This window comes from Gymnoscopelus braueri (genome assembly GCF_963280865.1).
Source record: "Gymnoscopelus braueri genome assembly, chromosome: 17".
NCBI lineage: Eukaryota > Metazoa > Chordata > Actinopteri > Myctophiformes > Myctophidae > Gymnoscopelus > Gymnoscopelus braueri.
Window position 1 is genome coordinate 14,411,442 of NC_137617.1, and position 13,560 is coordinate 14,425,001.

A 13,560-nucleotide genomic window follows, 5' to 3' on the forward strand; every position below is an offset into this window, starting at 1 on the left:
CCTATATATGGAGATCCCCATAAATGGAGACAATCGACCTACAAAGTCGTCATAGAGACCTAAACGTGTCATAGATATGGAGTCTGACATCAGCGAACCCTTCTCAGAAACTCCATATATAGAGATAACCGTCACGTCCAGGACTGACGTCATGGTCCCATATTTGGGCATAACTGACATAGGCAGCTCCATATATGGAGATGTCTGACCTGATCAAAGTGGAGCTGGCCAACCCAACTGTGGAGGCACCTCATAAAGGTTACATTGTGCCCAATGTGGACCTGCCACCACTGTGTTCCTCTCGGTTTCGTCCAGGCCCGCCGGGAGAACAGGCGCAGGCCGCCAGCCAGTTCGTGGCTGATGTCATTGAAAGCTCTGAGGTGATACAGACGGAGGACCTGTGCATTGAGAAAGGAAAGCTCTGCTGGGCTGTATACTGTGACATCATGTGCCTCGATTATGACGGCAACTTGCTGGCTGCCCTGAAGAACACACAGCTGCCAGAGGTCACCATCAACGCAGAGACGTGTGCACCTACTGTGGATTTTGAGAAAAGAAACGGCCTGCGAATTCACAGACATCCTGTCAGCACCTCCTTCTGCATGTTTGATGACTCCATTCTGTTTGTGGACTCTACAGTAGATGAGGAGATGTTGTCAACAGCTCAGCTCACCGTGGTGATGGACGAGGACGATCGTCTTTGCTCCGTCCACAAACCAGGTGGGAAATCGCTGTCAACAGAGAAGCTGGAGGAATGCATCAACCACGCCATGAAGCGCCACAGAGAGATCCACAAACTCATCGACAAAGTTGCACAAAGCCTCAAGGCAGCGACATGAATAAAATGTATCAATTTAAATTAAAACTTGAATTTTCCACTGTCAATATATACAGTATATATGTCGCTTTCCTTTTTTTCCATAACAATAAAACTGCCGACACAAAATACTAATAATAATTCACACAAATATTCAGGGATGTACTTCCTTGCCCTACTGGCAGCATCCACAAGTGGCTTCTGAGATTATCTGTGCAGGGATGGGCAGATAGACGGACACGCACAACATTGGTTCGATTTCTGAACCTGTGATGAAGGATCCCTGTCTATTTAGCTAGGTGGGTCACTTTGACCTTATGTGTATTGTGTCACTTAATTGACGATTATGTTCAGCCTAGAGAGACTGGTAGCTAATTAGAGTACAGGGCCAGGTGTGTTTAATCAGTTGGGGCTTTAGGCTGGGAGCTCAGTATGTTTTCAGCAGGCAATGTGTGAAGAGCTATATTTCACTGCTTGATATATTATCCCTAGTTTTGATTGTGTTTGGACTATATCACCCAAGATACTTTATTGATTATTGTTTGCAACATGGGACTGCGTTCCAATACTTTCTGTAACCCAGTGTGGAATAAACACCCTCGAAGATGAGAAGAAGCCTCTCTGCATTCTTACCCATGCACCACAGTGGTCACTACTTCCCAACCAGCTAAATTAGTTATCCTACATTACAAATGGTCCTTCGAACCGGATGGAGTAACTGCTGTGGAGAGAGCGAAGATGCTTCTATCCGATAAAAATGGAGTTATGCAGCCGGCCGACGCCCGCCCCAAACGCCAGGTTCGTGCGCCTGCTCGGCTCGCTGATTATGAGGTCTCTCTGCCTGCCTTTGAGAGATCCATTTCCAACAGACTCCCCTCAGCTGCGGCTACCTCAACCCCGTACCCCCCTCAGCACCCCCAATATGTGCAGGTGCCCTACTATAGCATGGAGAGGACATCCTTCGATCAGTGGAGTCCATCGGCTGGTGCTCGCCCGAAGCTTCCCAGAGAGTCAGTGTACTCGGGAACCCAGCACCACAGTACCCCAGACCCACTGTCGTCCCGTGCAGTGCCAGAGGCTTTACCTGCAATAATGGAGGCACTGAAACAGATGAGAGAAGATAACCAGAGGCTGCAACTCACCGTAAGTGACATTCAAAGGCAGCTTAATACCAGCAGAGGGCAAGGTCTACCCTATCCCCCCACGCCATACAGCTCACTCATTTATCCTCCTGCACCTCCCACCACGCCATACAACCCAACAAGCACAGTGCTACAGGCCATGGACAACTATCCAACGGGGCCTGTGCATGCAGCATGGAAAAGAGAAGTGGAAGATGGAGACTGGCCACTCCCTCCTCCTCCAGTAACAGAGGAGGACATAAGGCCTCAGTTACCCACTGCAGTGATGGACCCCAAATCTTTATCCACTACCACACTGCCCACAGACTTAGTGGCAGAGCTGACCGCATGCCTCAAGAATATGGGGAGGACCCCAGAGCTGTCGCCTAGACCCTCAACACCTGAATACTGCGAGCCATACGAGTTTGATGAGTTGGAGAGGTCACACCATGCATCAGAGTCACCAGTCATCCCACATAGATTGGCCTATTCAGTTCCTCCACATCGAGGCCCCCCTGATGACCAGAGACATGAGGACTTCTACCCAAGCCGTCAGATAGAATATGTGTATCGGGGGCCCTAAACCCACCATCCCAGACTTCAGTAGGGGGGACCCCCGTGAGTTTGCCAGGCTAAAAACCTCTCTAGAGAACCTCCTCCCAAAGGATGCTACGGAGAGGTTCAAATATCAGATCCTGGTAGATCACCTAAAATTCGAAGATGCACTTCTCATTGCAGACTCGTACACAAACTCTGCAACGCCCTATACAAACACCATGACCTCCCTAACAGAGCATTATGGGCAACCCCACCAGCTGGCGTTAAGGCGCATTGCAGACCTAATGGAGGCGCCTAGCATCCGTAGCCATGGCACAGCTGCTTTTAAAGGTTTTGCCCTCAGAGTGAGAGCCTTGGTGGGCATGCTCGACCAGCTTGGACAGAAAGGCCGTATTGAGCTACAGTGTGGGTCTCACGTTACTAGATTGATGTCCAAGCTGCCACAAAGTATGCGATCTGAGTTCATGAGGTACATTTACCCCCACCATGTCGGTGCTACGCTGCTGCACTTAGCAGACTGGCTGGAGTTCGAGCTGAAGATACAGGGGTATGGATATGAGTCTCAACACAGAGAGGACTCAAGGTCTGGTAGGCCCACCACCGTCCTCTATGGTGCCGAACAGACAGCAAGCAGCCCTGCTGTCACAGACCCCCCATCCACCAGTGCCAATCCACCAGGAAAAGTCTTGTTGCCGTGCCCATACTGTGGGAACTGAACCAGTGTACTGATTTCACCCAGCTTACCACTGAGCAGCAGAGAGCCTGGATCAAGAGTAACAGACGGTGCTGGCGTTGTTGTCGCTCCCACCAGGCTGCACAGTGCAGATTAAAGGCCAGGTGCAAGAAATGTGACGGCAGACATCTGGATGTTCTCCATGACCTCAACATTAGGCCTGTCACAGTGGACACCTCCTGCCTAGTTAACACTGCTAACAAGGTGCTGTACTTAGATAGGCAGCCTGGCCGCAGTCAGGTACTACTGAAGGTGGTTAAGGTCATGCTGCGCAATGGAGAACAGACTATGGAGACGTATGCGATTCTAGATGATGGGTCAGAGCGCACCATGCTCCTACCAGCGGCTGCTAAGGTGCTAAGACTTGAAGGAGAGCCAGAGGCCCTTGCAGTGAGGACCGTGCGCCAAGATCTCAGAGTTCTGCATGGCTTGTCTGTCTCCTTTTCCATTTCTCCTGCCAGTCAACCACAGAATACATTCAAGATCCAGAGAGCCTTCACTGCTGATCAGCTGGGGTTGGCGGAGCGCTCACAACCCGTAGAGACACTCCAGCGTAAATACAAGCACCTGAGAGGCCTCCCCCTGCAAACGCTGGACCGAGTCCGTCCCATGATCCTCATTGGTTCAGACTACCCTCATCTAATCACCCCAACAGTTCCGGTCCGTCTGGGACCTCCAGGAGGACCAGCTGCGGTGAAGACCAGGCTGGGCTGGACTATCCAGGGGCCTACCTGTGTTGGCCCAGATCTGCAAAAGGCCGCATTCTGCGGTTCCATCACCACTGCCCCTCTTTCGCGCGACGGGGCGGCAGGTGATCAGTGTACCCCATCTGCACAAGATTATCGAGAGGCTGAGAGAGACCGGCCGAGACAAACCCAGACCGACTGCCTCACAAGTGACCTTGCAGACCTGGTAACCCTAAATATGCTCTTGATGGGGCGGCCCGACCCATCGCTGCCGTTCCTGGGATGGCACCCGAGACCTCCAGTCCTTCTCACGGTCAGCAAATTTGACTGTGTAAATTTGGGGGCGGCTGTGATGAAGGATCCCTGTCTATTTAGCTAGGTGGGTCACTTTGACCTTATGTGTATTGTGTCACTTAATTGACGATTATGTTCAGCCTAGAGAGACTGGTAGCTAATTAGAGTACAGGGCCAGGTGTGTTTAATCAGTTGGGGCTTTAGGCTGGGGAGCTCAGTATGTTTTCAGCAGGCAATGTGTGAAGAGCTATATTTCACTGCTTGATATATTATCCCTAGTTACGGGGCCAGAGCTCTCAGCTCTGGACCTGTTTTAATGTTCCCCTCTTTTTTCTTCTCCCACTTTTGGCATACGCTTTTTACGAAACTTGGCCATATGGTAGATGGTCATGAAAAACTATCAAGAAATAATTCTCACAATCTTTCGTCAAAAGGTGGCGCTATAGCACTCAATTGAAAATGCCAACATTGAACAGGTACAACTCATGCCCTGTTTGACCTACAGCCATGAAACTTCAATATACATATGCGTCTACTCATGATCAACAACTTTCACACTCTGACTTTTGACCTCTGACCTTTAGATCTCCCACCATTTTGAATAATATGAAAAACAGTTAAAACCTATCTCCTCCTGGGATTTTTTAGTAATCTGCACGAAACGTTTTACACATGAACTTTGAACCTATGCCGAAAAACATGTGCAAAAGATTTTCCATAAGTGAAAAAATGAAGCTTTAATGAGCCAATGAATATTGCAGTTTTATGACAATTATTCATCTGCCCCTAACACATACATGCAGACTCACATTTCTTTGAAACTTTGCGTTAATGTTGAGGGTCATTCCAAATATTACTGAAACCAATCTTACTCCAATTGGTCAAAGGGGGGCGCTATAGCTATTTTTTGAAAGTGCAAACTTTAAACAGGCAAAAGTCATGCCTCGTTTGGCCGACAGCCATTAAACCTGCTTACACATGTGCCTTGACTCATGAGGAACACATGTATCACGTTAACCAGTAAGCTCCGCCCTTAGATTGTCTGCAATTTTGAGCAGTTTGAAAAACACTTAAACCCAGGATTTTTCAGCTATTTGCGTGAAACTGTATCATCTGTGTGATCTCCTTTTTCACAGGTTCTTGTCTGTTGGTCCAATGCCTTCTCCCTTAAGCGAGTGCCTCACGACCGCAAGGTTGCCGGTTCAAGCCTCACTTGATGCAGACTCATTTAAGTTGAATTGCAAAAAACATGACTGTATCAATGAATACATATGCAAACGGTAAAGATAACATGAAATGCTTATTTGAGAGTATGTTTTTTCAATGTATGACGTACTTCATTGTGAAAATATCCGATCTACAATCTCACAACTTTTCAGATAGCAACGTTTTGTGAGCTTGTAGATCGGCTGCTTTCACTGGTTTCGGTTTCGAGGAGACATACAATTTCTCTATTGGTAAATGGTTTGTGAACGAGTGATCTTAGTGTTAGTGAAACAGGGGCTTGGTTCATGACAGAAGGCAAAAGTGTATGATCTTCAACAGACAACTTCAGCCTGGATGAAGCTATAGCACTACTTGTAGTGTCTCATTCTGTGAGTCCGAAGGTTGAGAGTTTGATTCCTGTCAATGGCAATAGGTTGAGCTGTCTGTTTCTCTCACTCTGTCTGTCTATCTGGCTCTGTCTGTAGGTGGGTCATTCCACTTTTCAATTGCAGCGCACAAAACATGACTGCATCAAATAATGCATGTGCAGACATTACAATCTAATATTTAATTCAGACACTGTGAAACCACATGTTGCTTTTCACTTGGCAGGATGTAAAATGTCATATATCTCTCTCTCTCTCTCTCTCTCTCTCTCTCTCTCTCTCTCTCTCTCTCTCTCTCTCTCTCATCTCTCTCTCTCTCTCTCTCTCTCTCTCTCTCTCTCTCTCTCTCTCTCTCTCTCTCTCTCTCTCTCTCTCTCTCTCTCTCTCTCTCTCTCTCTCTCTCTCTTCTCTCTCTCTCTCTCTCTCTCTCTCTCTCTCTCATTCACCAGGTTCAGGTCTGTTGGTCCAATGGCTTCTCGCTTAAGTGTGTGCCTTAGAACCTCAAGGTTGCCAGTTCAAGCCCCACTTGATGCAGACTTCATTTAAGTTGCATTGCACACAACATGATTGTGTCAATTAATGCAAGTGCAATTGTTAAAGATAACCTGAAATGCATATTTGAGAGTATGTCTTTTCAATGTATGACATAGTTCATTCTGAAAATAGCCGATCTACAATCTCAAAACTTTTCAGATAGCAAACGTGTTTCTGAGCTTGTAGATCGGCTGCTTTCACTGGTTCACTTTTATCTTCAACAGACAACCTCAGCCTGTACAAAGCTATAGCACTATAGGTAGTGTTGCAGCTTGTCAATCCGAAGGTTCAGGGTTCGATTCCTGTTAATGGCAATAGGTTGAGATGTCAATTCCGCTTCCATCTCTCTTCAATCTATTATGTTTCCAAGTCTCTCTCTCTCTCTTCAATCTATTCCGTTTCCATGTCTCTCTCGCTCTCTCCCTCTCTCCCTTCAATCTATTCCGTTTCCATGTCTCTCTCTCTCTTCAATCTATTCCGTTTCCATGTCTCTCTCTCTCTCTCTCTCTCTCTCTCTCTCTCTCTCTCTCTCTCCTCTCTCTCTCTCTCTCTCCTCTCTCTCTCTCTCCTCTCCTCTCTCTCTCTCTCTCATTCACCAGGTCAGGTCTGTTGGTCCAATTGGCTTCTCGCTTAAGTGTGTGCCTTAGAACCTCAAGGTTGCCAGTTCAAGCCCCACTTGATGCAGACTTCATTTAAGTTGCATTGCACACAACATGATTGTGTCAATTAATGCAAGTGCAATTGTTAAAGATAACCTGAAATGCATATTTGAGAGTATGTCTTTTCAATGTATGACATAGTTCATTCTGAAAATAGCCGATCTACAATCTCAAAACTTTTCAGATAGCAACGTGTTTTCTGAGCTTGTAGATCGGCTGCTTTCACTGGTTCACTTTTATCTTCAACAGACAACCTCAGCCTGTACAAAGCTATAGCACTATAGGTAGTGTTGCAGCTTGTCAATCCGAAGGTTCAGGGTTCGATTCCTGTTAATGGCAATAGGTTGAGATGTCAATTCCGCTTCCATCTCTCTTCAATCTATTATGTTTCCAAGTCTCTCTCTCTCTTCAATCTATTCCGTTTCCATGTCTCTCTCGCTCTCTCCCTCTCTCCCTTCAATCTATTCCGTTTCCATGTCTCTCTCTCTCTTCAATCTATTCCGTTTCCATGTCTCTCTCTCTCTCTCTCTCTCTCTCTCTCTCTCTCTCGCTCTCTCTCTCTCTCTCTCTCATTCACCAGGTCAGGTCTGTTGGTCCAATTGGCTTCTCGCTTAAGTGTGTGCCTTAGAACCTCAAGGTTGCCAGTTCAAGCCCCCACTTGATGCAGGACTTCATTTAAGTTGCATTGCACACAACATGATTGTGTCAATTAATGCAAGTGCAATTGTTAAAGATAACCTGAAATGCTTATTTGAGAGTATGTCTTTTCAATGTATGACATAGTTCATTCTGAAAATAGCCGATCTACAATCTCAAAACTTTTCAGATAGCAACGTGTTTCTGAGCTTGTAGATCGGCTGCTTTCACTGGTTCACTTTTATCTTCAACAGACAACCTCAGCCTGTACAAAGCTATAGCACTATAGGTAGTGTTGCAGCTTGTCAATCCGAAGGTTCAGGGTTCGATTCCTGTTAATGGCAATAGGTTGAGATGTCAATTCCGCTTCCATCTCTCTTCAATCTATTATGTTTCCAAGTCTCTCTCTCTCTCTTCAATCTATTCCGTTTCCATGTCTCTCTCGCTCTCTCCCTCTCTCCTTCAATCTATTCCGTTTCCATGTCTCTCTCTCTCTTCAATCTATTCCGTTTCCATGTCTCTCTCTCTCTTCAATCTATTCCGTTTCCATCTCTCTCTCTCTCTCTCTCTCTCTCTCCTCTCTCTCTCTCTCTCTCTCTCTCTCTCTCTCTCTCTCTCTCTCTCTCTCTCTCTCTCTCTCTCTCTCTCTCTCATATTCACCAGGTCAGGTCTGTTGGTCCAATGGCTTCTCGCTTAAGTGTGTGCCTTAGAACCTCAAGGTTGCCAGTTCAAGCCCCACTTGATGCAGACTTCATTTAAGTTGCATTGCACACAACATGATTGTGTCAATTAATGCAAGTGCATTTCAAGTGCTCTTCAATCTATTCCGTTTCCATGTCTCTCTCTCTCTCTCTCTCTCTATTCACTGGCCCCGTATTATCGCTGCTTGCAGCTATATTTTTGATTGTGTTTGGACTATATCACCCAAGATACTTTATTGATTATTGTTTGCAACATGGGACTGCGTTCCAATACTTTCTGTAACCCAGTGTGGAATAAACACCCTCGAAGATGAGAAGAAGCCTCTCTGCATTCTTACCCATGCACCACAGTGGTCACTACTTCCCAACCAGCTAAATTAGTTATCCTACATTACAGAACCAATGTCACTCGCCGACTCTCTGTTTCCTGTCTCTCCCCACTATCCTATTGAAAATAAAGGTTAAAAGCCCCCCCAATAAAGGAAAGGAAATTGGGGCACATACACATATGCCTGCATATATAATCTTGGGAATCTCATTTGGACATGGAGAGTGACCCACTGACCAGCCAAAAGAATAGTGGGCATTTACCTTCACATCTCCTCATGTTAGGAGATATTTTACAATTATTTCTGTAAATGACTGTAAAAGACAAAATATTCCATGCTGTATGTGCATGATATTTTTTGTACTATAGATAATATAGCCTTGTACAATTGAGTTTTAATTACTTTTTATTTGTTATGCAATCAGAATGCAAGCTGAATGACTTACTTTGTTTTTTCTTTCTTCTGAAAAATATTCACTCACTTATTCTTTATGAAAAAAAGGTATAAAACTTAAATCACAAATATAACATAGGCTAACACACAAATCACCATAAGAAAATTGTCGATAGTGTAAATATTGTCTGGCATCCTTCCATCCTCCATCCATCCTCTCCAGCAGGAGAGGTCACACTTGTCTTTCTACCTCCAGTCTCTTCATTGATGCATGGTGGTCCTGGGTCAAACGTAAAGGGTACAAAAGAGGCCCTTTTAGCTGTGGATGAATTCCATTGTATTTGACAATGTACTTGTGACAATGTAACAAAATGACAAAAAACTAAAACAAATGAAGAATAAAAAATGGCAAGCAGGACAACCCTCACCGGACAAAGACAAGACTGAGATTGGGTATAAGGATCAGAGTGACCAAGGCACTTTATATCCCATATACAGTACTGTATGTAGAAACACTACACTACTGTATGTAGAAGCACACAACAATTCGATGGCAATCCAGCCACAAGTTTCAAAGTTGAATGGACCAAACCGGTTACAGAGGTATGGATCCTACAAACTCAGCAATGTCAGCTCTTATTGCTCTCTTGAAGGAGGAGGATGATGACAGAGACGTTGTGAGGGTACGGCCAGTTCCTGGGCTTGTGAGAAGCCGATCCACATCATTTCCACGTGCTCCTGCCATCTTAGAACAGCACTCCACATCTTCACTGGTATAGTTGCCTCTCGGCAAGGAGTCTACAAATAACAGAACAGCGTATAAAAGAGGTTGTCAAGGAAGAGTCTGAACCTCCAGAGGCCCTTGATCTGGTGTTCACATTAAGGCCCCAGTGAAATTAATTCTACTCCATTCTATTTCACTGACTAGCAAAAAGCTTGCATATCACTGACTATTGTGACCACATGTTCCCCCTTTCCACTATATTCCATTGTTTACTCTTCATCTTCATTCTAGACAGTTATGGAATTCTGTTCTACATGTTATTAACACTCCTCTCAGATGGGAGAGCCTCCCAATGATTATTAGTAAATAAGGGTTTGTGTCACATGGCATATCCCTCGGGACATGAAGAGTATGAGAACTATGTCAAAGTTGTCACTCAATAACATTACATAACAGTTAAATCATTTAGCAAATGTTCATAGGACAGACCTTTGAATTCATCATTCATGAATTCATTGACTAAATCCAAGCCAATGTTGCCTCCAGGCGTTCCTTGAAGATTTGCCACACGGTTCCACTTCAGGTCTTGTCTTACGCGCTCTGGGTAGAATCCTTCAATCCCTATTCAAACAAGTTGGACTTGATATCATGCCATTGGTATTACAGTGACAGAATGCCCATAGTAACACATTACATTTTCTAATTCCTACCAGTTAGCATTAGATGGCAGATGGCGAAATCCTTGATGTGTTTCCTAGCCCAGAACAGCACCATGTCCATTTTACAGAAGTCTGTCATGGCTTCTCCATCACCCTCTCTGACAGCATCTCGTCTTGCCATGTTATAAAGCCCCTCCCACACAAGAGCCTTCGTGTAGTTGAGCATAGGAAAAGAACATTTATTAAATGTTTTTTAAACCACATAATATGTATTTCCTTTTGTTTTCAGCTTGTGTTGTATTTGAACCATGGTCAGCTGCAGGTGAAGTACTATAGCTTTATTTATATATGCACTCTTATTACTTAGTGAGAGTATGTTAGTGTTCATTGGTTTCAAGTCACTTACAGTAAATACAAGTCAATCTTAACTTTCACTCAGTCCCAAATCTCAGTTGTGACAAATCATTCATCATTCCAAAATATACTGTAAAGGTCATAAAACCTGCAAGTCCGAAGTCACATTTATGGTCAAGTAAAGTCCAATCACAAGTAAGAAGTTAATGTGACTCTAGTCGTACTTGAGTCCAAGTGCTGTACTCAAAAACAAGATACAAGACCACTGGTTAGTAAGGTAATACATGATGTTGATGTGTTCATGAGTGAATTCTTACATTGCTCAGCACTGGATTGCTCTGACAGACTCAGACAGTCCTTGTGGTACCACTCATGTCTTTTGCACTGGTCCATGAGTGCACACTGTACCATCTGTCCCTCTCGCTGCTCTTTACAGTAACAGTGTATATAGGTGCCACCTGCTTGGCATTCTGGGCTACAGAAACAATCCTCAATCAGATTGGATGTTGTCTCCATCTCGGCACGATTGGGTGTCGTCTCCATTTCGGTACATTCTTCATGGTACCAGACACCTCCACAAAGGTTGCTGCAACACTGCAGTAACGTTTCACCTGGTGTTTCTATAATGAAGTAGAAAATACAATCAACTATTTTACACATTATGACATAAGGCCAGGCAAGTTTTAGCACAATATATTCATACGGGCAATTCAAGTTGTTAATAAAAGGCAGTGTAGAACGGAAAGGTTTTAGCCTCAAATTAAAAGTTAAAAGTCATTAGGAAGCTTGTATGGACATGTGTCATAACTAGTAAACACTGACGCATGGGAACAGTTAATAGGCCGGTCCCAGATGACCTGAGACCTTTTGAGGGTTCCAAAGGTAGAAGCAAGTCAGAGATGTGTTTATGCCCTAATCCACTGAGTGATGTGAGAGTTCTGCTTTGTTAGTTCTAGTTAGAACTCTGGCAGCTTCATTCTGAATGTGCTGTAGTTGTATGATGGCTTATTTGTGTGTGAAATCCAGATTGGAATTTAGCAAAGTAATCGTTTGAGGTTAGGAATTTACCAAGACATTCTTCTTTCAGTGATTTCAATTATGTTAATTGGAATAATCTAGGTGAGACTTTTTTAAATAGAGGCTTAATAAATTAAATGCATCCTCTTATGTGCCTACCGTATCCACAATGACAGGAAGGGGATACGCTCCGAGACCTTCTCCCGGTCCCTACATCATTTGCAGCAGCAGCAGCAGCATTTATGTCTTCTTGAGTCGGTGGCATCCACACCAAGTCCACCAGTCTCTGTGCGAGTCCACTTAGCCACTCCATTTGGGCTTCAGCATCTGCGGGGAAGTCTGAAGGCTTCTGATCAACAGTGTCAAGGTTGAAATCCTCACCAAACAGCAGTTTCATCATGTCCTGTTATTCAAGAGATAATCAATATAATTGTCAAATCTAGCAGGAAAGTGTTATTAGACAACTTACGTAGTAATAAATAGATGGTCCTTCACACATTTTTCATACATGCATTCATACTACTTAAACATGTCTGTCGGTTTGGAATGCACTCATTAATTAACTCAGAAGGCTCCAGAGTGCTCTCCTTTCATTCGTCAGTTAGAGCACTGTACTCCCAGAATGCAGACCAGACTCTCTGGTTCCCAAACGTATCCATGCCAAGGAGCCACAAATAGTCATAACCTATGGCTAAAGCACCCCTATTGTGACGTGGCTTTTTAAGGATAGAAGAGTGAAAATTCTTAGAAACATTTTGGACATTTTTCACAATAATTACATGCTCAAAATATGAAGCATTCCAACATTAAAATGACACAGGTACATTATTAATGTATGCTGAACTAGATAACACATACTTTTTTGTATAATTGTAAATTTGTAACGTAACTTGGGTTTGTTTCTGTTTGCCATCTTGACAATATTGCTAATGCAATTGTTGTTCATAAATTACAAAATAGTTGCCTCGCCACGCTCTGATTCCAGAGCAGCGCGTCAGAGTGGACTTACAAAAATGTATCTTAGTTGGTTACCTGGCAATACACTGATTCCTTGTGAAATTCTGGTGGGGCTTCCACAAGTCCTTCAAATCTGAATGCAGGTGATGGTCCAGTCATCCTGCATTGACGGCTGGGCCACATCCTGTCGATGCTTAGGCCATCTGCGCAGCACAATACTTTGTAGAGTTCCCCATCCACTGTTGGAACATAGTCAATAAGGCCATCCATTATGTCGATAACTGCTTCTATTGTGCTTGGGTTCTCAGGGACTGCACCAAGATTGACCTGTAAAAACAAACAGGGACATTAGGAAAGCATAGTTCTTTTTGGGGTAATTTCACTATCTTTAGGCCCGCTAGCGGGCTCTAAGGGCAGCCGTGTCAGTGGATCAGTGGGTCCATTAGTCCAACAGTGAGTTGGTGGATAAATCCTATTTATTTTGGTAACACAAGGACTTTCTTCTAGCGCAACACTATGGACAAAAATGGACACTTGCACACAAGACATCTACAAATCTAAGGCAGATAGCCATGATAACTGTTTAGCATATTCATGCTCCCATGATGAACCCTAATGATTGTGCTTCCCAGAGGATGAACCATAATCATTTCCGAGAACCCCTGAACTATTTTCTGTAACGTGTAGTTGTAAGCCAGAGGATTATTAGACTAGACACACAGACTCAGACATTAAACAGACATATATAGGTTTTTCTGACTCTGGATAAGTAGGTAAATATCTAATTCACTCCAGA

The 13,560-nt window shown here is 44.2% G+C and overlaps 1 protein-coding gene across 1 annotated transcript; it reads left to right on the forward strand.

Annotated features, from left to right (window-relative positions):
• Positions 1-200: 200 nt before the first annotated feature.
• LOC308104983 (exosome complex component RRP43-like) lies at positions 201-839 on the forward strand (the record flags this gene model as incomplete). Its single annotated transcript, XM_080455618.1, has 1 exon — positions 201-839. One exon carries the CDS (start codon positions 201-203, stop codon positions 837-839), a length of 639 nt encoding a protein of 212 aa, XP_080311744.1.
• Between the last annotated feature and the right edge of the window lie 12,721 nt (positions 840-13,560).